The sequence below is a fragment of the Coffea arabica genome, chromosome 2e (genome assembly GCF_036785885.1).
Source record: "Coffea arabica cultivar ET-39 chromosome 2e, Coffea Arabica ET-39 HiFi, whole genome shotgun sequence".
Taxonomy (NCBI): domain Eukaryota; kingdom Viridiplantae; phylum Streptophyta; class Magnoliopsida; order Gentianales; family Rubiaceae; genus Coffea; species Coffea arabica.
Window position 1 is genome coordinate 36,791,256 of NC_092313.1, and position 25,811 is coordinate 36,817,066.

Genomic DNA, 25,811 nt, shown 5'->3' on the forward strand with positions numbered 1-25,811 from the left:
TAAAATCCATAAAAATGCAATTTTTGACACTTAAACTATAAAATGCATAACTTTACTAGAAACTTAGTTAATTAGATATAAAAATAATTAAAATACACCTAAACTAAATAATAACGCACATTAAAAACACATAAAATACACACTTATTAGGGAACGATATTGGGAGTTCAACTTTGAATTTTGGAACCCAAGTGATCCCGAAAGACTAACTCCTTGATTTGTTTAAGAAAGATTAGAGTGATTCCTCAACCCTTCATTATACATGTTAGAGATAGGATTATTCCTTGGTTGCAAATTCTGCCCACCATATGCTCCAACAAAAATTACATCTTCTATCATAGCAGGGGGCTCTCTGTTGTAGTAGGTAGTAGCAGCATGCCCATACATATGACAATAAGAATATGGTTCCTAAGATTGTGTTTCCCTATTTAGAATGTAGCTACACCTAACAACTTAACTTAGCAACCTTTACTTCGTAAACACCCATTCTCTTTGCCCCGGATTGCCTTTTGTTAGGAGCTACTCAAGTCCTTTGAATTCTTGTCCCTAGTTTACTGTCCAGCTACAATATCTTTCATATTTTGTATTATCAAAGTCAACCCATCATAGAAGAACTACACTTACAATGCTAGAGAATACTGATGGTAAGGGCATTAGGCAAGTAACAACTTGAGATGCTCCTATGTATCATGAGTAGGTTCTCCTTCCTTTTGAGAAAATGTGTAAATCTTATTCTTTATGTTGATGATCTTTTGAGGTGAGTATTATTTGGTCATAAAGATGTTATAAACATCTTTCCATGTCCTCAAAAACCCCTTTGGTAGATTAAGCAGCCATGATTTCACACAATTTTTTAGACAATATGGGAAGCACATCATGCTTAGATCATGCTCTAAAATGCCATACAAAGGAAATGTCCAGAATATTGAATAGAATTCCAGGATCAAGAAAAGCGGATCTTCACTAGCCAAGCCATCGAATGTAGGCAACATATTGAAATGAATAGTTTTTAGCTCATAATTTCTGATCCCATCACTTAGCTAGATACAATGGGGAGAAATTGTAATTACGGAATATTGAATGTCCCTCAGACAAAGGGCAGTAGGCAAAGCCGGTGGAGATTCTGATTATTGTTATTGGCATTATTATTAGGAACATTTAATGTCAACTTTTTTTGGCCTGAACTACCCAATCCTGTTAACTCTATAGCAATGTTAATACCAGGCTTACATAATTGTGCTTGCTTTTTCAACTTCCTTGCAGTTTTCTCAATTTCAGAATCAAATTGTAATTCACCATTTCCAGATTAGGTCATAAACTATGTACCTAAGCAAGAAAAATTAAAAGTAAAAGTGAAGAATTGAAAATAAAATAATAAAATAACTAAAGTAGAAAAATTAAACATCATCCTCGGTAATGGCACCAAAAACTTGATTGGTATTTTCTGCAAGTGCATAGAATTGATTGTAATAGTAATCACCTTGAGTATTTTAGGGATTGAACCCTAAGAGACAAATTAATTTTCTCACTTTAGTTATTATAGAAAGGAACAAAATTCAAATTCAAAAAGTTTGTAATATCTGACTAAGAAATAAAATAACTATTCAAGTCCAATAAAACAAAGTTAAGAAAATAATTGGCAAAAGATAGGGTTTCAAGTTTTGATCTAGAGTTTGAATTAACTATCCAGTTATTTTCTTGACATGCCAAGAATATTTACTTTAGATTATCTTTCGATACATCTAAATTATGCCCAATTAAATCTCACATCTTTCTCGAAATCATATACATTTAATTGAATCCTTTAACTTCTTAGATAATTTGATTATGTCTTATAAATCCTTAAACTATTCTCTTGCTTAACTTAAGTATGTTTATCTACCTAGTACGTGGTTGTATATTTCTTCTCAGTTCAATATGAACCCTAGGAGCATGTCCATGGTGGTCAAACATAAACATGTAATTAAAACAAGATAGATAAATCAAGGCAAAAGTCAAGAATTTAACTAGGATGAATAATCAAAACTCCTTCACAAAACTTTAACCACAGAAATAATTTAGTTCAACATTGAAAACCATTGATAAATCCAAAAATTCAAACAACAAATACACTATTGGAGAATGGAGTAAGAAAAACTTTTGAATCTTTGATGCCCTAGCCTTCATGTTGATTGTTCCTTGATTCTTGTTTACACGTCTCTTGATTTCGATCTCTCAAGAATAAGTTATAAAAATGAACCAATGCCAACATAGTACTGTCTAACCTTAAAAATGTCCTAGATAACCTTTATTTATAGCTCTCTAAACTTGTAGCCCAAGTATGACAGGATTTGTTCTTGAAAAGTTGCCAAAAGTCGAGTCTGAGTAGAATTCTACCAATACCTGGCCCATTGTCTGGCGCCTATTATTGATTGATACAAAATAGTGAGCAACTTCAGCACATTTTCGGCCTAAAGTCCGACTCAGTCATTGTCTGACAATGATGAAATTCTTCTTGTTTTCAATTCGTTTCTTAGTCGATCATGTAATTTTACCTACAAAAACCAACAAACACTCAAGTTAGGCAGCTTCCATTCAAATTATAGCTCAAATGTACCAATTCATTGGCAATTAACACATATAAACTAGCCAGAATTTATATCCTATCAACACTATTCATTTATAACACAATTGGAGCAAAACGTGCAATGCAATCAGAGGGTCCAAAAAATGGGGATGTTAGACATGATTAAAGTTTTAATGTTCGTATCCAAAAATAAAGGTAGATTAAAATTATACCCACCGTTTTGGCTAGAACTGTCAATTGGGCTCTTTAAGTTGGGTTTGGATAAGCCCAAACTTGACTCACAAACTATACAGATTTTTTACGCTTTAGAATTTTTGAGTTCGGTTCTAGATCAGAGGGTTCATACTCAGATCACACTTTTATATAACCTTTGGGTTTAAATTAGGCTCAGCTCAAACATATAATTAAATGCATAATTATATAATATATATTTAATAATTATGAATTACTATAAATTGAATTATAAATTATAAATATTTTATGTTATAACATGAATAGTTATAAATTATAAATATTATTATATATATTGAAAAATGTTATTTTCACTGTATTTTTTGTTACTCCTATCATTTATTTTATCGTACAGCCTAATAAATGAAAACTATATGATTAAAATAATAGTGGAATGTGATTAGAAAAAAATGAGAGTGCATATTGTTGTGAAACTAAAAAAATAAACCATTAAAAGTAGAAAATGATGATTGTAGAGTAAAGACAAGGAAATAGTGAGAATGTTTCTATTATCCACTTATCAGGTATTCCAAAGGTTCAAAGGTTCAAAACTTACAATAGAGATTTATAAGCTCTCTATTTATAGGTAATACAAGGCCAAAGATACATGTACTCATTAATATAGATACATGAATTCAGTACTTCAAGTACACGAATTAAGTAGTTCCATAAATGAACTAACTAATTGTGAGAAGATACATGAATGTATCAACGAATTTTGTAGGGAGATGAATGTTCCGATGTATCTTAAGTAGATGAATGGATATTCATGCTTATCACTCTATTAATTTCATAACACCTGTATATTTTATGCATATATTTATACTTATAAGGGGAAAAGACTTTAATTAGATCTAAGCCTAGCAAAGCCCAGATTCGATTTACATTTAATTTAGGCTTAATATTCAAGCCCAAGTTTTGGCTGACAAATTAAACATTAGGTCATCAAGCTTTTTTCTGCCTTATTTTAGGTTAATCCGACCCATTAACAGTCCTAATTTTGACTCATCTAAATTAATGCCCTCACATGTCATCATAATTTTAATATTTTATTACACAAAAAGTACTAAAAACTTACGAAACAACTAATAAAATTGATGTGAGATGTGGATGTCCATTCCATTTCTCTAGAAGATTGATACATGTATTTACCTCAGAAGATTTATTTCTTATACTTATCTTTTCATGAAACAACTCAATTCATGATTTTAAAGTTTTAAATCCATATATGAGTATTAAACATAGTTCATATACCATTAATTTTGTTTTACCTATAAATAGAGGTCTTCCAACCGCTCTTGTAATCATTTGAGCAATTGAATAAATGAAATAGTTCTCTTTACTTTTGTCTACTTTTCTCCACTTTTCTTTCTTCTACATTTTGTTGTTTCACATATACTAGTATTAGTTTCACAATAAAAACATAACTTTTCGAATGCCACTACTTGGTTATCACCCGAAAAAAAGAAAAGAAAATAAAGTTTAGTCGTTTGATTTTAGTCCTTATTGGAGTCTTTCACTACCCCTGCTTGTTCTTTTGCATTGTAAGCTCTTGCGTTCAAAGCCTGCTGCAGACTGTATTGTAGTGTGTAGACTTGCCTCTGCTCCTCAAGCCCATTTTGCTCCCTTTGATTTGAGGTGAGGTTTTAAAGCTAAGCAGGTTTTCCTTGATAGTACCTCTTTTTAATGCTGTGAAAGAAGTTACAGGATCCAGATCCACGGAGTGATTCTTTTCTTCTTCTTATTCATGTTTCTTCATTCAATTTATGCGGTTCCTCCAGATTGTTCTCCTTTTTTCTTTTTGTGTATTTCTTAGGTGATAAGTGCTTTATTTTTCTTCCATAGAACAATACACGCATACAATTCAAAGAATCTGTCATTGAAAATACTCAAGAGTTAATTATCGTTAGACAAAGTCTTTGCTTAATATTAAAATGGTGAAACCCTTATCCATTTGTTACTCTTTGTTGTGAAAATTAGTCGATTAGATCTCAGTATTTAGTTTCTGTTATGTATGAAGAAACTTTGGTGAGGACTGTTTTCTAGAATTAATGTTAAAAGGGTTACTACTACTTGCAGTGTTAAGGAACAGAGCAGTTTGTTTACTGGAAATGGAAAGCTCAGATGGATCGAGATTTGCAGCGAGAACCAGGTTAGCTGATGAAAATGCAAGCCAAAAACGGACAAAATGCTCTGATGGAGTTGTAAACTTAGTTGATAGGATTAGTAGTCTGCCGGACTCAGTTCTTTGTTGGATTCTGTCTTTTCTTCCAACGACTGAAGCTGTGGCGACTAGCATCTTATCAGCAAGATGGAAAATTCTTTGGACTGCAGTCACTAGTCTTCATTTTGAGGATAGTGAAAGGCTTTTTAATGAGCCTTATAAAGAATCGAAGAATGATGAAAGATTTGTGAAATTTGTTAACAAGGTCTTGCTTCTCAATAATGTGCAATCCTTAGGCAAGTTTTACCTCTGCTGGTCCCGTGACTATGATGCCTTTTATATAAATACATGGATTGCCACTGCAATTGCTCGAAATGTTAGAATCCTTGACATTATAGCTGAGTCCGACACAGTTGAATTGCCTAATAGCATTTTTACGTGTAAAACTCTAGAGTTCCTTCAACTGTCTGGTGACCTGTTGATTAAGTCTCCAAGATTTGTGTGTCTTCCTAGACTTGTCACCTTCAATCTTATTAGAGTTGATGATAGATCCCACGAATCTATAGGCCAGATTTTATCCGGATGTGCAGTTCTGGAGTTCATGTATATCGAACAAAATGTCAATCTAGCTGCGGAAGTTATTAAAGTTATTAAAATTTCTTCCCCTACTTTGAAAACACTCAGACTGGATTTTTATGCGGATTGCTGTCTGGATGAAGATTGGTTCCGTAAGCTAGAGATAAATGCCCCTGCACTTGAGTATCTGTACTTGAAAGATAGAACAACTGAGTCTTTCAGCATTGAGGGCCTAAAAGCTTTGTGTGAAGCAGAAATTGACGTTTATATGTGTGATCCTCCTGAAAGTGATTACTGTAATTCAGTTGTCAAACTGTTCCTGGCGTTGCAACATGTCAAGCTTCTGACTTTATCAAGAGACACAATGCGGGTAAATTATGGAATCTCTCAGAACATTTGTAACTAGGGTGATTTTATGACTATTTGGTGTGAGATCTATTTGTGACTAACATTTGAAATTTGAAAATTTAGATTTGTCTATTCTGTTTCAATATTTGACTGGAGCTAAATAGTTCTAAGCTGAGAAGATTCGTTATAAGCCTAATGATGTTTCTGTAGGTTCTTGGCAGAGCCACTGCTCACTTCTCTTCAAAGTTTGACAGATTGACCACGTTGGTGGTGGAAGCCCACTGGTGTAAACGGAGTTGTTTGCCGGCTTTGCTTGAAAGTTCAGTCAATTTAGAAGTTCTTGAGGTTTTAACGGTTAGTTTAAGGCTTTCAAATAGATAGAAGGCAACAATTCATTTTCATTTGAAATGCCGATCTCTGAATATCTGCTTTTGTTGCAATTAGACTTTTTGTCGTTATGACTATCTAGACCTTATTAGGCTGGCTGGAGGAATCCTGATCGAGTTCCTAGATGCTTGCTGACGAGTCTTAAAGAAATTGCTGTTCAAGGACTTGAAGGCGGGAAAGGCGAGCTTGCAATGATTAGCTATTTTCTTAAGCATGGTAGAGTGTTGGAAGCAGTGTTTTGAAAACCGGACCGGACCGGCCGGTTCGACCGGTTGAACCGCGAACCGGCCATGGCTCCGGTCCGGTTCAATGCTAAGTTTGACTTTGTCAAGAAACCGGTCAAAAACCGGTCGGACCGCGAAAACCGCTGAACCGGATTTGAACCGGTTATTTCCGGTTTTTGAGTTTTCCACTTTTTTTTTTTTTTTTTTTTTTTTAGTTTTGCAAAATGTAGTTATTAAGATTTGAACTCAAGACCTTTGTAATAGAAGACCAATGTAGTAACCATTGCACCATCACATCTTATTAGTTTTTTTTGATAACTTATTTATATAAAACAAATACTCATATTTCTTTTGTTCCATTTTTCTTACAAAATATCATCCTTTCATGGCTCTTTCTTTTTAATCTTCAACTCTTTCTCTCTCTCTTTATCATCTTTTCTTTTGCCACTCATTTTTTAATCAAACCTCTTTATTTTTAATTTATTGATGTTTTCTTCCATATTTTAATTTTGTTTTTGTCCATTAAATTTAAAAAAGTTAAAAAAGAATTATTTTTCTTTAATCCAATTTATTTAATACCACAACCACTCACTTTTATCTCATTTTTTGTTTCTTATCAAATTTGCATTTCTATTTTCAATTCTCTTGATTTTCTTCGAACTCCAAACTTCCTTTTTTAAATTGTAAATTTAAATTCCAAAATGTAAATTAAAATTTAAGTTCACAATGTCTAAATTCTTATAGACGTGGATTTAAGATTTTTTTGATAGATATAATTGAAATTGAGATGAAATTTATTTGTTTTAACTTATAATTTAAAAAATTTATTTTTAAAAATCCAGGTTATTCGAAAATAGTAAACTTTTCATCATATAAAGTATTAAATTATCCATTACATGTCTTATTTTGTGCATATATATATTTATATAAATTATTTTTAAAAAAATTCATTGAACCGGGGTTGAACCGGTCCGACCGGTTGAACCTCGACCCTTTCACTTCACCGGTTCAATTAACGGTCCGGTTTTTAAAACATTGGTTGGAAGTAGTAGATCTATATTCTAAAGTAGATCTTGATATCGAGAAAAAATTTCAGCTACTTCAGAAGATATCCGTGTTCCCAAGGAAGTCAGACACATGCGAGGTTGAGTTTCACTGAAATGGCTTCAATGAACTTGTCCATTTGACTCTTTTTGGAAAGTGATTGGCTTCAATGTGTTTTGGTTTTATAGCTTTACCAATAATGCTCTTAGGGCAATGTTAACACTCAAAAACATATTCTATTTACTGTGCAATCTGGATCGACTTCGTGGTTCACGTATTAGTACATTTTGTACATGTATCCAATATAAATATAATACTTTTCATAACTAAATCTGATTATTTTCATGATTGATGCCATTACAATGAATAAGTGAAAATTGTGCCCTCTTAGTTAAATATCTGCTTACACGCTCCTTTTCATCAATTTTCCCTCATTACAATATTACAATAGGCTGAAAGTGAGAGAACAATTTTGCTTTGATAAAACACCATAATTTCATTAAAATCTACATTAATGGCAGCAATTGCATCAATATCTAAAGAATAGATACTTTAAATTTGAAGAATTGATAAAAAAAAAATTAGATTGTAGATCTTTAAAAAACTTACAAAAATATGGTAAAACATTTACGTCCCCAAGAACATTTATGCATATTGCTGATTAACTATTTCAAATGTAGATATTATGATGAGATCTATCAAATAGATCTAACGAATCTTATACCTAATAAAAGAAATAGAAATAGACCTAAGTCTAGTTGGACTCAAAATAACTAATGGGGTTTAGACAAAATTCTAAACTATAATTATCAAATTTTATTTAATAAATTTGTTGCAAAGGCAACAAATGTAGAAAAGTAAGCTAATCATTTTTCTACTGAAAGAAATTTCTTAAAAATCAATAGAACTAATAAATGTAGATGCGAAGTGGAAGTAAGCGACAAAAGATCAAATCAAAATGTTTTTAAAAAAAATCCTATTTCACTTTTCTTTAATTTTCAATTTATCTCGCTTTTGGCACTCTAAAATTGAATTACTTCCCTTTACTATTGTCTTGAGATACCAAATTAACAGTCCACAAAATTGGGACATCACTGTTACCTGATCTACTCACCTACAGGGTCAGTAGCTTTAATTTTTTTTTTTCGATGGGCAGTGAATAACATTGAAAAATGAAGTTTAAATTTTGAAAACTGAAATATAAGTGCTGAAATTTGATGGATTCATAAAGGTGCATTGGTTTCATCATCGGCTAAGTTGGAACACTGAATTGATATTCTTATTCTGTCTATTTTATGTAATTTGATACCAATATTATGTTCTAGATTATATCAAATCAGCTTTTTTTTAGGTTATCTTACTGCAGGGAAGATATACACTGGTATTTTATTTTAAATCTATCAATCCTAGTAAAATCTTGTTGATGCATATGTGACTTCTCGAGGATATACACTAATTAGTTATTCTGGAGTTAATGGGTCTTACAATATGTTTTGTGACTACAATAATGTATAGTTTCCGATTCGAAATTACAAATGGCAACATGCGGTCGGGATTAATAAGGGAATTAGTTAATTTTGCATAGCATTTGTAAGGCACGAATCTAGATATAACAGGGGTGGATTAACGTCCAATGTACAATCTAGAGAAGTTATTATGGGAATCAAAAGGTTCGTGGTGTATTAGAAACTAGAAATGTTGCTAGATAGACAGGGTAAAGTGAATACCTTTTAAAGTTTAAATTCAGTAAAAAGTACAATTTCAATCTTGACAAAATTAAATGGAGATGATTTCAAAGTTTGTAGGTAAAGGGTAACATTATAAAATACATAATGCATGAAATTTTAGTCGTATTAGGGTCGCAGAAGAGTTGAGTGAGTATAAGCTCTCACAAGTTGGCTAGGTCAATTGTCAACTCGACTTCAATTTTGAGGTTCGAATTGAGTTTGAGTCCAATGATACTTGACTCAGAGGTCCATCGAGCTTGACAAAACATATTTATCTATTTTTTTCATTTTCTTTGTATATTAGAGTGTATTTCTATTTTACCCATTCTAAAAGTATTATATTATTATTATTTCTTTTAGTTCAATTAGGCTTGAACTCGATTACCACTAGAATTAGACCTAATTTTGAGCTCAAACTCGAATTTTACTCTAAGAGTTAGATCTGGTCTTAAACCGCGTAAAGTAATTTGAGCTTGGTTCAATTGAGTGAAACTTGCCTCAAGTTGAGTTCACAAGTTTTCTTTTGGTTTATTATCATTCTACCCCTTTAACATTTTATGCTATTATTATTATTATTATTATTATTATTATTAGTTTACCCTCCCTTTCCTTCCCATACCTTCCCCAATCCCTTATTATCAGGCTCAATATTTGAATCCTAAACCTAACAATGGAGAGAACTATAAGAGGCCTTCCCTAATTATTGGATCAATTCTAGTGGTTAATACAAGTTGGGAGAGGACATTACAAAATAACCATCAAACATTATTTTTTATGCTATTACCAGTTTCCCTTTAACACTGTTGTTTAGTAACTTTACTCTCAAGACTAATGGTCAAAATAAAAAAGTTTGCTAACTCAAGTTAAATGACATGTTTGGCCCTTAGAATTATTATCACTTTACCCACATAAAGTATAACCTCATTATCAATTTATTCCTCAATGTTATTTTCTAGTCATGTTACTCTATTGTTAAACCAACTCAGCATATTGAAAATATTTTAAACAACAATACCTTCCTCTCTTGTATAATTAAAAAATAAGAAATTTAGAATTGCTCTTCTCTTTTATGTTGCCCTTTTTAATACCAAGAAAAAAGTCAAAAGTGTTCATTTCCTTTTTTTTTTGTGCACTCTTATTAACTAAAAAGAAAATTAAGAGGAAGAGAGCTTAATTCTTTAAAAAAGAAAAAAAATCAAATATTCTCATTATTTTAAAATCACTCCTTACTCTTCCACCTACCCCTCACATCCAACTCCAATGACATTAAAGTAATGATAATATTGGATTCTTTCTTATTTTTTTTCTTTCTTGAGTCTTTTACCTCCCTTTCTCCCATCTCTTGTTCTTTTTCTTGGTATTAATAGAAGTGAAAGAAAAAGAGGAGAAAACTCCTTTTGCTTTTATTTTCTTGATACTCTTGGGAAAAAAAAGAAAAAAAAATAATCATTTCAACTTTTTTCTTTAATTGTATATGAGAGAAGGATATTTCCGTTAAAATTTTTTTTAGAACTGGATTGATAATGATGGGGTAAATTTTAAAAACAAAATTAGATGGCAAATTAATAGTAGCATTATATTTTAAGGAAGTAAAGTACTAATAAATCCTACATAAGAAGGGTATAAGAGGGAAAGTGTTCTTGTTCTAATTTTTTCAACGTGTGAAGTTTACTCAATAATGGGGTAAAATGACTAAAAATTAAATGTTAGGGGAAAAAATTGATAGTAGTATTATAGTTTAAGGAGATAAAGTGATAATCTTTTTTTTTTTTTTGGCTCAATTGGAAACTCTGTCTGGTACAGTGTATCGCAGGCACTTTCTGGATCTCACCCTTCTTTCAAAGACAACTTGAAACTTGAAAGTTCATCTATGGCTCGGGTGAAAGACTAAAAATCGATAATGGGGTAAAATGACTAAAAAATAAATGTCAGGGGAAAAAATTAATAGTAGTGTTATAGTTTAAGAAGGTAAAGTGATAATTTTTTTTTTTTTTAGCTCAATTGGAAACTCTGTCTGGTACAGTATCACAGGCACTTTCTGGATCTTACCCATCTTTCAAAGTCGACTTGAAACTTAGAAAGTCCATCTTTGGCTGGGTGAAAGACTAAAAATCGATAATGGGGTAAAATGATTAAAAAATAAATGTTAGGGAAAAAAAATTGATAGTAATATTATAGTCTAAGGTAAAGTGATAATATATATATATATATATATTTTTAGCTCAATTCGAAACTCTGTCTGGTACAGTATCACAGGCACTTTCTGGATCTCACCCTTCTTTCAAAGTCGACTTGAAACTTGAAAGTTCATCTATGGCTCGGGTGAAAGACATTCGGAAGATGGATGAGTGGTATTTCTCTCCATTGTTCACCCACCCCCAAAAGAAAAATTAGTGGTTTTCTTTCATTTCTACCTTTCCATTTTGTGTTTTTTTTTTGTTCTTGGATTCTTTATTTATTTATTTTTGCGATTTGTAGGTGATTCTATGGTTCTGTTTGCTTCTGTCTTGCAAATTAGCTAGAGAATTTGTCATGCAAAAACTATTCAGTTGGCAATAATAATTGTTAATATATTTTCTTAGCATTAAACTAGCGAAGCCCTTATCTATTTGTTGCGCGTTTGTTGAAATTAATGTTCTCATTAACGTTTGATCAGATGCCCCAATTAGTCAACTTCTATTGTTAGAAAACCTATTAATTAGTTAAACTTATGCTATTTATTAATTGATGCAGGGTTCTTGTCTTCAGTTTCAGAAAATGATGAGGCAAAACTTTTAATAGAAATTGGCATCTTATTTAATGAGGCAAAACTTGGTTAAGTATCATTTGGTTGCCATTTTGCTACTGCTATTACAGACTTTAGATTTTGAGGGGGAGATGCTTAGTTGGAATGGCAAGCTCTAATAGGTATTGGACTCGTTCTGCTATTAAAGGATCAAGCTACAAGCGCAAGAGAGGCTTGAGCGAAGTGGTGAATTCAGATGTTAGGCTTAGTAATTTGCCAGACTGGATACCTTGTCACATTCTGTCTTTTCTTCCAACAAAAGAAGTTATGGCTACGAGCCTTTTATCAAGACGATGGGAATTTCTCTGGACTGAAATCTGTAGTTTTCATTTTGAAGATTTCAATGAATGTTAGAGCCGTAGTGACATTTTAAAAAAAAAAAAAAAGAGCTTTGTGAAATTTGTAGACAGGGTTTTGCTTCTCAGAAATGTCAAAACAACAATAAGTTCCGTCTGAAGTGGAAATATTTCTGCGAAAGCATCAAAGCGAGAAGATGGGTCAACATTGCAGTTGCTAGTAATGTCCAAGTGCTTAATGTCCTTCTTCATTGTGCTTGTGATAGCTGTTCTGGTTTAGGCTATAAATTGTGCCTAGGAGCCTCTTTACTTGTGATACACAAGAATTTCTATAATTGTCTGGTGATATTGTCATTGATGTTCCAAACATCGTTTATCTTCCTAGGCTTGTGAATCTGAATCTTGCTAGAGTTGCATTCAAATCCAATGACTCTGTCCAGAATCTTATACCTGGTTGTGCAGTTCTAAAGTTCTTGTCTATCGCAAGAAATACCTGGCATGATGCGGCTATAATCACAATATCATCTCCTGTTTTGAAAAGACTAGAACTTAAACCTTATGAAGAAAGTTTAGGTTTTTTTTATCCTTATGATTTTGGCTATAAAGACTCTAAGCTCAAGATCATTGCCTCTGTACTTGAGCACCTGTATCTGCAAGATTGCAAGATTGTGCCAGTCAAGACTTTGTTTTAGGAAGCCTTACCTCCTTAGAAGAAGTATATGTTGATGTTTCCTGCCACAGCCCCCCTGAAATCAGTTATTGGAATTCAGTTGTTAAGCTACTTGAAACACTTCATCATGTGAAGTTTCTGAGGTTTTCATATGATACCAGTAACGTAAAGCTGTTTGTTTTAGTTCCCATTAAATTGTAAATCTTATGATTCGGTATGGTACACAAAGAACTTAAGCTAAGGAAATTGAACAAGTATTTGGTCTTCGATGCTTCAATTAATAGGAAATCTGAGCTCAATTGTTCTAATGGGGACAAGCTGAATGATTTTTCTGTAGGCTCTTAATGGAGCAACTAACCATTTGTCGACAACGTTCAAGAGATTAACCACACTGGTTGTAGAAGTTTATTGCTCCAAGTGGAAATTCCTGCCAATGTTGCTTGAAAACTCTGTCAATTTACAAGTTCTCCAACTTTACAAGGTCAGTCTAAGGCTGTTGTATGTGAAGAAACAATGAAAATTACCACTTGTAGAAGGAGTTGTTCTGTTACACTTTCAACTCTTGGAGAATGTAGTGAACAGCTATTTTTTGTTGTAACCAGCCATGGTATCTATGTTGTCAAGAAACACATAATGGATGCTGGAGGATTCCTAGTTGCTTGCTATCAAGTCTCAGAGAAATGTTCGTCAGAGGATTTACTGGCCTGGAAGATGAGCTTGCAATGATAAGGTATGTTCTGAAGTATGGGAGAGTCCTCAAAAAAATGGAGCTAGATTCTGGTCTGTATGCTGATGACTTCAAGAAAAAGTTCCAGTTGCTTCAGAAGATATTAATGTTCCCCAGAAAGTCATTTACATGTGTGATTGCATTTTGTTGAGGTGCATAGATGAGCTGATTATGACCTTTTTACTAAGAGGTGATGTAACTAAAGTAGAATTGAGTTTTTAATTTCTACGTGTTAAGTTTTTTGAAGTTGTGTGTACAAATACGTTTTATGGTGCTGCTTACAGTTTTTAAGGGATAGGAACCATATGACCCAAGTAGCTTGCTCTCTGATTATTTTGCGTATGTGGAATTAATTGGTCCTTTTGTTTGAGCTTGATTACAACCTCTTAGTTTGGGCTCTTTAACTAATGGTCCCTGTTTACCGAGTTGCTTATGACAAAATACTACAGACTTTGGACTTGGCATAGCAGTCTTGCTTCAATTAAGAAGCTAGTTTCATACATAACGATTTTACTTTGTATTTGGCAGAACTCTGAGATATCATGTTTGTCACTTTTTCAACATTTGACAAAATGTTTTCATGATGATGTCAGTAATTTAACTACTGCTAGATTCAGATTGCTAAGCATGCATGAAAAGTAACTTCAAATGCAGCTCAGTCATTCTCAATTTTACATGTCAGTAATATTAATGCTTTAAATGGATTTCCTCAGTCCCTCGAACTCTCTTTTGCTGAGATTGATTTTAAACTGTGGTTGGGCATATGAACTTTAACAAGATTTATGCCATTTTATCACATTGGATGCGAATGATTTATTTGCACCTGTATCTATTTGCCGCATTGACTTTCTGTATACGTAGTTTGAAATTGGATACTTTAAGGTTTATGACAAGTTTTCCTTGTCCAGCTAGTCCTGGATAGGGATGGCAAAGGGGCGGGGGTGGGGCGGGGGACACCTCCTCCTACCCCCGCCCCGTTGCATTTTAATTCCCCCTACCCCCGCACCCGCGCGTCCCCCACCCCTTGCTTCCCCCGCCCCGCCCCGCTTCCACCGCGGGGGCACTCGTGGGGTTAAAAAATTTTATTATATAACTTAATTATAATTAAATTTGAGCAAATAATCAAATGCTAAAATATCTACGCATCACCAAATTATTATTGATTGTAACTTCACAATTAAAACTCATAAAAATAATTAAATAAAGATTATTTGAATACAATCTAATATAATAAAACAAATATAACTAAAATAATCAAGTTTTCACTTTTGATACAGTTACAATTACTAAATTATTATTGTGTTTTTTTAGAAAAAATGTTATTGTATTAAGTGTAGTTAGGAATTTAATATAAATATATTAATAAATTTAGTATAAATAATTAATAATTTTTATTAATAGACATGTATAATTAGTAATATAATTGATAATATCATTATATATATAATTATGTACATATATATATATATATTTCAAACGGGTGGCAGGGCAGGGGATGGGGTGGGGGAGTACGGGACAGGTACTCCCCCGCCCCCCCCCCCCCCCCCCCCCACGCCCCGTTTTGTAAACGGGGGTAAAAAATTCCCCCCCGCCCCCGGCCCCGCCCCAACGGGGGCAAGTGTCCGCCCCCGTTGCCATCTCTAGTCCTGGACATTAATATTTAGTCAACATAGTGGAAAAGCCCTTTGATGTACTATGAAAGATGAGTTTTCTGAACACCTGAGCTAAGCCCGTGGCCCAGGACATTAGCAGGTTCATTCTTCACCTGACCATTAGAAGGGTTCCTAAAGCTTGTTTGGTTCAGTTTCGGAATGCGCTTAATTGCTACGACGTATGAAGTTGGCTTTCCCAGAATTAGGAGACAAATTTTGGGTATGTCTTCAATCTATTCCAAGTCTTTGTCTAAAATCAGTCATATGACTGTATATAAGAAGTTAGAACTTTTAATTTTCTCTGCACTCCTCCTCAAATAACGGTTGCTTCAATATGTAAATGTCTTTGCATCCTTACATTTCCTTAATCTGAGGCTTCTAGGAGTAAGTGCTTGGGCGAAGGAGGAGAGTTGCTATATGTGCAGATAAGAAGTATGTGTTGGATAAGGCTCCATAAAATTTGTGGTTTTTGGGGCTCACATAACGGTCTGTATGCAAGAGACGTTGAGCTTATCATAATTTGGTTCCATTCAAAATCCACCCTGAAATGAGAGCTACATCTAAGTCATATTCGAAGGAGAAAAAAAAACTTTATGGTATAACGATGTTGGCAAAATTTTTTATAAAAAAGAAGGTATTGAATGGTCTTTTGGGAACTACACGACATGGTGTACTATAGTACAGGGCACATCATATTTTGTCTAGTTATGTGCTAGGTACTGCTACCATTTTTCTAAACGGTGATTGATTGGTACATGTGCCTTCATAATAGTCATGATAATCTGTCTAGCGTAATGCACAGTGGCTAGGCTGTTCTAAATAATTTGATAATCAAAAAATGGGCAACCAACCGTTGATGGGGCTGTTGGTTAAGGGCTGCATGCCCTGCCTGGCAGACCAAGGCTTGAACCTGGCTGTCAGATTTGGGGTAGAGAGCGAACCTTCTTTGTTTTTTTTTTGGTGGGGGGAGGGGGGAGGTGGGGGAAGGTTTAAAAAAATCTAAAATCGGCATTGCTCAATAGGTATTTGCGGATATTCAGTTGCCTCTTGATTATATGTGAATCGGATCATATGCAGATCAGCTACGCGCATTTGATTTGAAGCACGTTTTAGTTTTGATCTGCAGATATGAATTTGATCTACATGGTACTTTTGTATCATTGAGAAAATTTTTCTATTAAGATTAACTTTAAATCTCATCTACTCTATGCCATGCGGCAAGGAAAAGAATCTTAGAATTCTCACTAGTGCCAGGCTCAAGATATGGGGTGGGAAGAGTTCGAGGAAAGGTGGAAGGTCACCAAAAAAAAAAAAAAAAAATCCTATCCTATTCTAATTTGATCTCTTTTTTATCAAATTTATGTCTATATTCTTTTTCAACAATAGTTTTTTTTTTGTATATTGTGTCAAATTTTTAAAACTATTGTCATACAAAAATTTTGGATGTAATATTAAATATTATTTATTCTTAATTGGAATTCAATTCTTTTATGAAAAAACAAATAAAAACAATGATATAGATAACATAGAGGATCTTCTATCCCACTACGTGTACTATTTTTTGTCTCAGCATTTACTAAATTGCCATATATCCCTCGTGAAGATCTCATTTCAGCTCTTTCTCGTCTCTTTAAGTTCTGGCAACTACTTATAGGTTAGAATATAAAATACAATAGACTAAATAATAATATATAATAGAAAAACAAAAAAGGCAAAAAAAATCCATTTGATGAATCCATTTTTTAGTTAAATTTTGTATGTTTAGTATGCTATCTTTAGCATTCTACCCTGTTAGTAGTGTTCGAACTTAAAGGATAAGAAAAAGAATCGAAATGAAATATTTGTGAAGGGTATGTAGCTACTTAATAAATTTTGAGATAGGGCATGGCTTAAGAAGTGGGACGTAAGACCATTTGCGGATAGATTGCTTTGTGTTACAACCAAAAACTACTAATCGATTTGGACTAACAGCTCGCATGTCCATAGCATATATCATTGACATATTACTTGCGGGACTCTAAGGTCCCGTTTGGATTGCATTTTCCGTCATTTTTCATGGAAAAATTACTGTAGCGATTTGATGTATGTGAGGAAAAAAGGTAATGGGGAAATGTGTTCACGGAAAATGACGAAATTTTTCTACGGAAAATAGCAATCCAAGCAAAAGCTAAAGCTTTCATAATTTTATTTTCTCTTTTTGATTATCTGAATTCAACAAAGAAAAGATTAAAAAGATGCGGACAGCTTTACATGATCCTTGTTTTATTGATATAAATTCAGTTACAAAGGAAGCCAACAAAGTAGCTCATGCGCACTTTGCTGAAATTTCCGACTCTGTTGATTCCTATGAAACTTAAATTTAGCGATTCAAGCTGGACGATTTTCAATAAATTTAGCAATAAAATATTTTATATATAAAAAGAAAAAGATTGAAAAATTGGATGCGGATAAGATATGATTTGATCCACGTGAAGCAAAGTAGATCCGGATACGAATCACAAAATTGCTAATCTGAATATTAGTCAGTTTGTGTGTGTATTGTATCTGATACATGAACAGTTAATAGCGGTCATTACCGTTGATTTTTCTGTGATAGATGAAGGACCAAAGGCCAAAGAATTTTGAATTTCAAGCTTGTAGGGCGAGTTTCTTTACAAGCACTGAAATTGTGTTTATAGGCAAAGACATGTATACATTTTAAACTTTTCAGTGTCCTACCAAAAATTTGAGGTATAAATTGCTATAGATATGTATAAACATTGCCCATCAATGAGTTATTTATTTTCTGAAAATTGGGGCATCGAGACTCAGTAATGGAACTTCTCAACTCATTTGGTAAAAAAAGAAGAGAAATGTTAATTGCACTCCTACTATTTATTTTATCATATAGTCTAATAAATAAAAATTATAAGATAAAAATGACAATAAAAATACAATTAATAGAATGTGGAGTGCGATTAATATTTCTCAAAAAGAAAAATCCAAACATGCATCCAGCATCTATTGCAAGGTGGGGGATAAAATGACCAACTACAGCCCCTTCATGCACCACTAGAGGTGTCAAAATAGGTGACTTGGGCGGGTTTGGGTTGGGTAAAATGGGTAATAGGTATAAGTGAATCAACCCATTTATACCCATTTAATTAGATGGGTATAAATGTGTAAGTCAAAAAATGAATTGGGTAACCCAATTACCCATTTATAACCCGTTTATTTTAATTTTTTATAAATTCATTTAAATTCATTTTTGCAAACTAAGTTATCAATTTATACCGCTCTTTGTACCCATCATTAGATTTAAATATTTACTTATAATGGTCAATAAGCCTAATTACCAATTTTTTTTCATTTATACTCTATTTCACAAAATTACATATTATTTAATAATTGAATAATAAGAATATAAAAATTTGAACTAAGTACTATAAAAGTTAATATAAAAATTTAATCCAAAAATTTTGAACCCCTAACATTTTTTCCATGTATAAATTTAAAATTTCATTTTAGAAAGCTAAGAAAAGAGGCTTAAATTTATCATAAATTGGTAATGCCGAAAAATGAGCAAGTTAACAAATTAAGAGAAAATAAAATAATAAAATAAAACCAACAAATAATAATAATAATGAAACAAAAGTAGTTAACATCATGACAAAATGAAAAATTTTTTTAAAAAAAATGGGTGGGGGAAAAGAAGAGATTTAGGGGGAAGAGAATTCTAAATGGGTTAATTGGGTTTAATGGGTTACCCAATAATACCCATTTATTAAATGGGTATTATTGGGTAACCCATTTATACCCATATATAAAAATTTAAGATACCCATACCTATCTATTCATGGGCAGGTATGGGTAAATTTAGTTAAGTGGGTTGATTTGCTACCTCTACGCACCACTAACACTCCTTGCTTGCAATATTAGAATAAGAAAGTGAGCCATCTAAAGATGATGTAGCTAAGTGTCCATTTCATTGCAAATTTGCTCTCAGCCATTAACTCAAGATTATAATTTCAAGTCCTCAGATGCATCAACTCTCTTTATTACTTCTAAGATCCTGACCGAAGGTTCCACGTTTAGCTTGTATACTCAGAGATATAATAAGATTTTTAAGTGATTAAAATTTTATTAACATTTAAAACAATTGGTAAAATTCACGAATCTTTCATATTCGTTAGAGCTTGGCACACTGGTGAAGGTTTGGGTTTCCAGGTTTATTTACCTAATTATCCAATATATTTGTAACCCTAATACTTCATTTAACTACAAGTATATAGATCAACCTTGAGTGTAGAGATAATTCGGGTCGATCCCTCAGGGAACAAAATTCAATTACTAGAACTAATTAATTGCTTTATTATCTAGATAATCAAGAAAATTTTTTTAGACTAAATCAGTAAATTTCTTCAAAGCTAGTAAACTCAAATTAACAATTCAACTATTAAATTTAGACAATCACTTGAAGGAAATGATTCCAAAGTTTTATAATCCCTTGTTGCACGAGATAAAACTTAACTTGGTTGAATTGCTCCAATTTGATTACTTGATTGGAATTAATTTCCAATTGGTATTGAATGTTACAAGTAGCAATGACCAACATACCCTTGTTTAGCCCCGTCTATAAACATGGTTGAAGGACGAAAAAACGAGCTCATATAGATTTGTGAAATTATCAAGAAATCTAATTAATTCATCTTCTACTTTTGCGAATTTGAAATTTGAGTTTCAAGAATCTAGATCTCTAGATCATTACAAACTTTCATTACTTAACAATTGCTAAAATTGATTCATAATTGATGATCAATCAATTATAAATTTAAAAGCAGATTCAAGAACTAAGCAAGTAAGAAAACCTCACAAATCAACTGTAATCAAGTCATAATCTCATACAAACAAGTTCATTGAAAACCCTATGAATTCAAGTTCTAGCCTCTCTTGCTTCTAAAAAGGAAAAAGGTGGAAATACAACCAATAAATGTCATGATTGAGTTGCAAATTGAAACGTTCCTCTCACTAAGTAGAGGGTTTCTCACTCTAAGTAGAAGTGCTCTCTCTGGGGATAGGAGGTTCTTCACCTTTTTGGTGGGAAAAGGCAGCCAACTCAAACTTTTTCAAACACCCCTATTCAAACACCCATAATCCCGCACTTTAACAATAGGAGATTCTAAGGTAGATGTTTCCTCATCTCTGTCGGAAATTATGCAATCGAAAGCAGTAAATCACTGAGATACGTATTGCATGGATAGAAGTAGCTCAAGCGACACAAGCTCCAAAACTTGAGTAAGCTTTTGCCAGGTATAATGCGGTTCTGTGCTTCTATCTTTCCTTTTATTTTTAAAGGTAACCGTGGTCAGAGCAACTTTTTACATTTTCTTTTTCATTTTGGGTCTTAGTCAGTAAAACCATTCAATGTTTCTATTTGGTTTCTCTGTTCTCTGTTGTTTCTTTATCTGTTCGTACCCTGTTTTTAACCTGCGTCCTCTGAGTGTCGAGTGGAGTTTTTCTATCTAGCGAGGGCTGACTGTCCATGGAGGGAGATCTATAAGAACTTCTACAGAAATTTTCCCTGGAGGGGAATGAGCTCTTAGGAGCTGTTTTGGAAGTGGAAGACCTACAGAATGGTGTGAGAGCATGCGAAGATAGCCTCATAGAAAGAGTTATAGGAGAGAAAGTGACTAATTTTACAGGAATCAAAAGTTTTGTTGCTATGGCATGGGGTTATCCGAGGAATATGATAGTTATGGAACTGGGACCTAATGTGTTTCAATTCAATATCCCAAATGCTGATGAGAAGGAAAAAATTGTCAATATGGGACCTTGGGTGATTGACAATCAAATTTTAGTGCTGAACAAGTGGTCAGAGGGAATAGAGGAAGCCTATAATGCCTTTATGGTAGCACCCCTTTGGGTGCAACTCTGGAACTTGCCAATCCACTGGCTTTCTAAAGAGGTTGGAAAAAAGGTTGGTTCAGTGTCAAAAAAGTTAGAGAGGTGATAGTACCTTAGTCCGGGGGGAAAGAGGGTAGACACTTGAAGATATTAGCTCAAATAGATTTGTCTAAACCTCTTTTATGAGGTACAATGGTTAAGATTGCAGGAGTTCTTAAATGGGTAGCATTTAAATACGAAAGGTGTCCTGATTTTTGTTACAATTGTGGTATAGTAGGCCATAGTGAGAGGTCCTGTAAGGAGAGGAGAGTCCTGGGGGATGTAATGTAGAAAACCAATATGGCCCTTGGATGAGAGCTGGGACTTTTAAAAGCTCACCTCAAAAAAAAATCAAATAGGCCTGAAGTGTTAAGTGACAAAAGATACTGGTCCTATCGAAATGGAGATTTGGTTGAGCAGGAGAGGAGTAGGACTCTATTGGCTAAATGTCTACTGGAAATGCTCAAGTCCAATGGTAATGAAGGTGATAGCATCCAGGAGTTAAGAAATGATAGAGTAGATGACAGGATCGTGAAAGATACAGGCGCATATCTACATATGTAAAGGAATGTAAGGATGTGCCTCAAGGTGGTCAGGAGGGACAGTTGAACCTAGATAAGAGGAACCCCCTAATCTTTCTCTAGTGCATCAGGTCGTAGAAGAAGGTAAAAATCCAACTGATGTAGATACGATGGAGGAGGATAGAGAGGGTGAGATATTGAGCCAAAATCAGAATCAAGAACTGGGGACTTATGAGGAGTCAGTAGGAACTTTAGTGCTTTGCCAGGAGGGCCAATGTGATGAAAGGGTAGGGGCGGAGACAGATAAGCAAGCCAAGAGGACCTTTAGGAGATTGAAATCCCCAACCAGAACTAGAAAACCTTTAAGGGAGTTAAATGGTAGAGGAGATAGTCAGATGAAGGCTGGGAAGAGGAAGTGCCTGATCAGGGATGAAGAGATGGAGGATGCTAAATATGAGCTAGCATAATGGAAAAAAACTAAGCCTATGGAGGAACTGTATTCTCCCTTCCTTAAAGGGGCCCCCAAAGGAGAATGAGAATTATGGTGTGGAACTGTCAAGGAGTGGGGAGCCCCTTGATAGTTCCCCAGCTAAGGGAGGTGAATAACCTCTCCTCTCCAAGTTTGATTTTTTTAAGTGAGACTAAGAATAGGAAACCAGTTCTTGATAGGATAGCTAGAGGACTCAGGTTTGAAAATTCTGTAGTGGTTGAAGCTATGAATAGAGCAAGTGGCATGGCTTTGTTTTGGACTCAGGACACATACATTCTAGAAGTGAACACTACTGCCTTTACGATAGAGGCTAAAATTGAAGACAGTGACAATCAAATTACTTGGTGGTTTGTAGGTTTGTATGCTAGTTGTGATCAGATGAATAGGAGGGAGCAATGGAGGGTGCTCAGTAGGAGGAAAAGGTTACGGGGAGCTAGGTATTTGATAGCTGAGGACTTCAATGACATTCTGTCTAATGAGGAAAAGTGGGGAGGTGTAGTAAGAGAGGAGAGGAGCTTTAGGGACTTTAAAGATTTTATTGATCAAAATAACTTAGTAGATATTGGTTTTGAAGGTCAACCTTGGACGTGGAGCAATCACTGGAATGATGAAGGTGAAATCAGGCAAAGACTTGACAGATGCCTATGTAGTGTTGATTGGTTCCAAGATTTTGAGAAAGCAAGATGTCAACACTTGGACACTTTTGCTTCTGATCACTACATGCTTATGCTAGACACAGTCCCGGCAACAGATAGGAAAAAGAAAAGGTTCTATTTTGACAAGAGATGGCTTCAAAGGGAAGGGGTGCAACAAGTGGTTGAGAGAGCCTGGAATAAGGAGAAGCAAGGTTCTAGAATGTTCAAAATTACAAAAAAGATTAGAAATTGCAGAATTGAACTCTTGAAATGGAGGAATTCTTTCCAAGCTAACTCTAGGAGTAAAATCAATGATCTAAAGAAAGATCTGGAGGAAGTTAGGAATTCAGAGTCTGTTAATAGAAGGAAAAATCTGATTGACATTAAAGATAAGTTGAGCACTGCTTATAAGGAGGAAGAACACTTTTGAGACAAAAAGCTAGAATTAGTTGGCTTAGGGAGGGGGATAAGAACACTAAGTATTTTCACACCTATGTCAAGGGAAGGAGAGTGAGTAATAGAATCAGGAATTTGCAAAGAAATAATGGTTCTTGGACTAATAATGAGGATGGGATAGTGAATGAAATTTCTGATTATTTAAGGAACTGTTTAGAAGTAGAGGGAGAGACGACATGTCTGAAATCCTAGATGATATTCCACACTCCATAACTCAAGAGATGAATGCTAATCTGACTAAAGTAGTAGAGGAAAAAGAAATTCATGATGCTCTCTTTTTCATGAACCCTGAAAAAGCTCCAGGACAAGATGGGATGGCTCCACTATTTTTTCAGAGATTTTAGAGTACCATCAAGAGGGACATTATCTCAGCAATCCAAGCCTTCTTCAATTCAGGCTTCATGTTTAAATCCATTAACCATACGGTTATATCCCTTATTCCCAAATCCAGCACCCTACCAGCTTAAAGAACTTCAGGCCTATCAGTCTTTGCAGTGTGCTTTACAAAATCATCTTAAAAATTTTGGCTAACAGATTAAAGACTGTCCTGGACAAATGCATAAGCAAGACTCAATCAGCTTTTATCCCAGATAGACAGATCCTAGATAATGTGATTGTTGCTCATGAGTACATGCATTACCTAAAAAACAAAAGGCAAGGGAAAGATGAATACATGGCAATTAAGTTAGATATGGCAAAAGCTTATGATAGGGTGGAGTGGCATTTTTGCAGGCAATGATGAAAAAAATGGGTTTCTGCAATACATGGATTGATTGGATAACTAGCTGCCTGACAACAGTCAATTATTCCTTCAACTGTAATGGAGAAGTTAAAGGTTTTGTCTCACTAGGAAGGGGTATTCGACAACGAGATCCATTGTCTCCATACCTGTTCTTAATATGTTCTGAGGGATTCTCCAATTTGCCAAGAAAAGCTGAAGAAAGCAAGAGGATCACAGGTGTGAAAATCAGCAGGCAAGGCCCACTACTCACCCATCTTTTCTTTGCAGATGATTCCCTCATCTTTTGTAAAGCAAACAAGCAAGAGGCGGCTGAAATAATGAAAGTTCTAAAAGTCCATGAAATAGCTTCAGGGCAGCTGATCAACCTTGACAAATCTGTAGTTTTCTTTAGTAAAAATATGAAATGTGAACAAAGAGGAGAGATATGCCAAGCTTTAGGAGGGATGATGGAAGCCAAGCAAGGGAAGTATTTGGGACTTCCTATGGTGATATCCAGAACAAAGGATCAGATATTTGGTTTTGTAAGAGAAGACTTCAGAATTGGAAAAACAAATTTCTGCGCTTAGCTGGAAAAGAGGTCATGTTGAAGGCAGTTGCAATGGCCATGCCTAGAGATACTATCGAGTCGAGTCGAGCTCAAGTAGCACCATACTTGAGCTCGAGATCGATCAGAATCAGTGCTGCTTGAGATTGAACAAGTAAAAAAATTTGGACTTGAGCTCGACTCGATAAAATAAAATTAAACTCGAGCTCGACTCGTTTGAGCTCGAGTAAGCTCGAGTAAATATCAAGCCCGATCTACTCGAGCTTGAGCTCGAGTTTTGGAATAAACCTATAATTTTTTTTCAAAATATATAATATAAAAACTCGATTAAACTCGTCGAGTACTCGAGTATTTATTTTTGGAGCTCGAATTCGACTCGTTAAATGTAACGAGTAGCTCGAGCTCGAGCTCGAGCTCGATTTGACCGAGCTCGAGCTCGAGCTCGATTTTACCAAGCAGCTCGCAAGCTACTCGTGAGCGGCTTGACTTGATTGCACCCCTAGCCATGTCTACGTACATAATGTCATGCTTTAAGCTGTCAAGGAAACTTTGCAAAGACATTAGTACTTTGATGTCTAATTTCTTGTGGGGTGAAACTGAGGGAAGGAATAAAATGCACTGGATATCTTGGGACAAAATGGTAGCACACAAAAACACAGGTGGTCTTGGTTTCAAGGATTTGGAAGCCTTCAATAAAGCACTACTGGGTAAACAGGTATGGAGGTTACTAACCAAGCCAAACCTTCTTATCAGTAAGGTGTTGAAGGCTAAATATTTCCCTTAGGAATCCACTCTACAATGCACCCCCCTTAAGAATGCTTCATGGATTTGGCAAGGATTAATGGGAGCAAAAGGTTTGCTAGATGAAGGCTTGATCAGGAGAATTGAAAATGGTAGAAGTACGAGAATCTGAGACCATAATGGTTACCAAAAGCACTCACGGGGAAGCCATCTATTTGCAGAACAAGTAACTGTGAGTTGAAAATGGTGGATGAGCTTATATGTCAGCAGAGATGGAACAGGAATATCATATTCAGTAACTTCAACAAGGAAGATGCTAAGAGGATCCTCCGCATCCCTCTAAGCTTATCAGGGATAGAAGAC

The 25,811-nt window shown here is 34.4% G+C and overlaps 1 protein-coding gene, 1 long non-coding RNA gene and 1 other non-coding gene across 3 annotated transcripts; all 3 read left to right on the forward strand.

Annotated features, from left to right (window-relative positions):
• Positions 1-636: 636 nt before the first annotated feature.
• LOC113733511 (small nucleolar RNA R71) lies at positions 637-743 on the forward strand. The gene has a single exon (XR_003459024.1). It is a non-coding gene; the product is annotated as a small nucleolar RNA R71 (small nucleolar RNA).
• A 4,165-nt stretch (positions 744-4,908) lies between these two features.
• On the forward strand, positions 4,909-6,514 carry LOC113732491 (F-box/FBD/LRR-repeat protein At1g78750-like). Its single transcript, XM_072077617.1, has 3 exons — positions 4,909-5,907; positions 6,096-6,239; positions 6,365-6,514. Exons 1-3 carry the CDS (start codon positions 4,909-4,911, stop codon positions 6,512-6,514), a joined length of 1,293 nt encoding a protein of 430 aa, XP_071933718.1.
• Positions 6,515-11,488: 4,974 nt separating this feature from the next.
• LOC113732492 (uncharacterized) lies at positions 11,489-14,059 on the forward strand. The gene is made up of 3 exons (XR_003458771.2): positions 11,489-11,618; positions 13,356-13,499; positions 13,621-14,059. It is a non-coding gene; the product is annotated as an uncharacterized lncRNA (long non-coding RNA).
• The last annotated feature ends 11,752 nt before the right edge of the window (positions 14,060-25,811 follow it).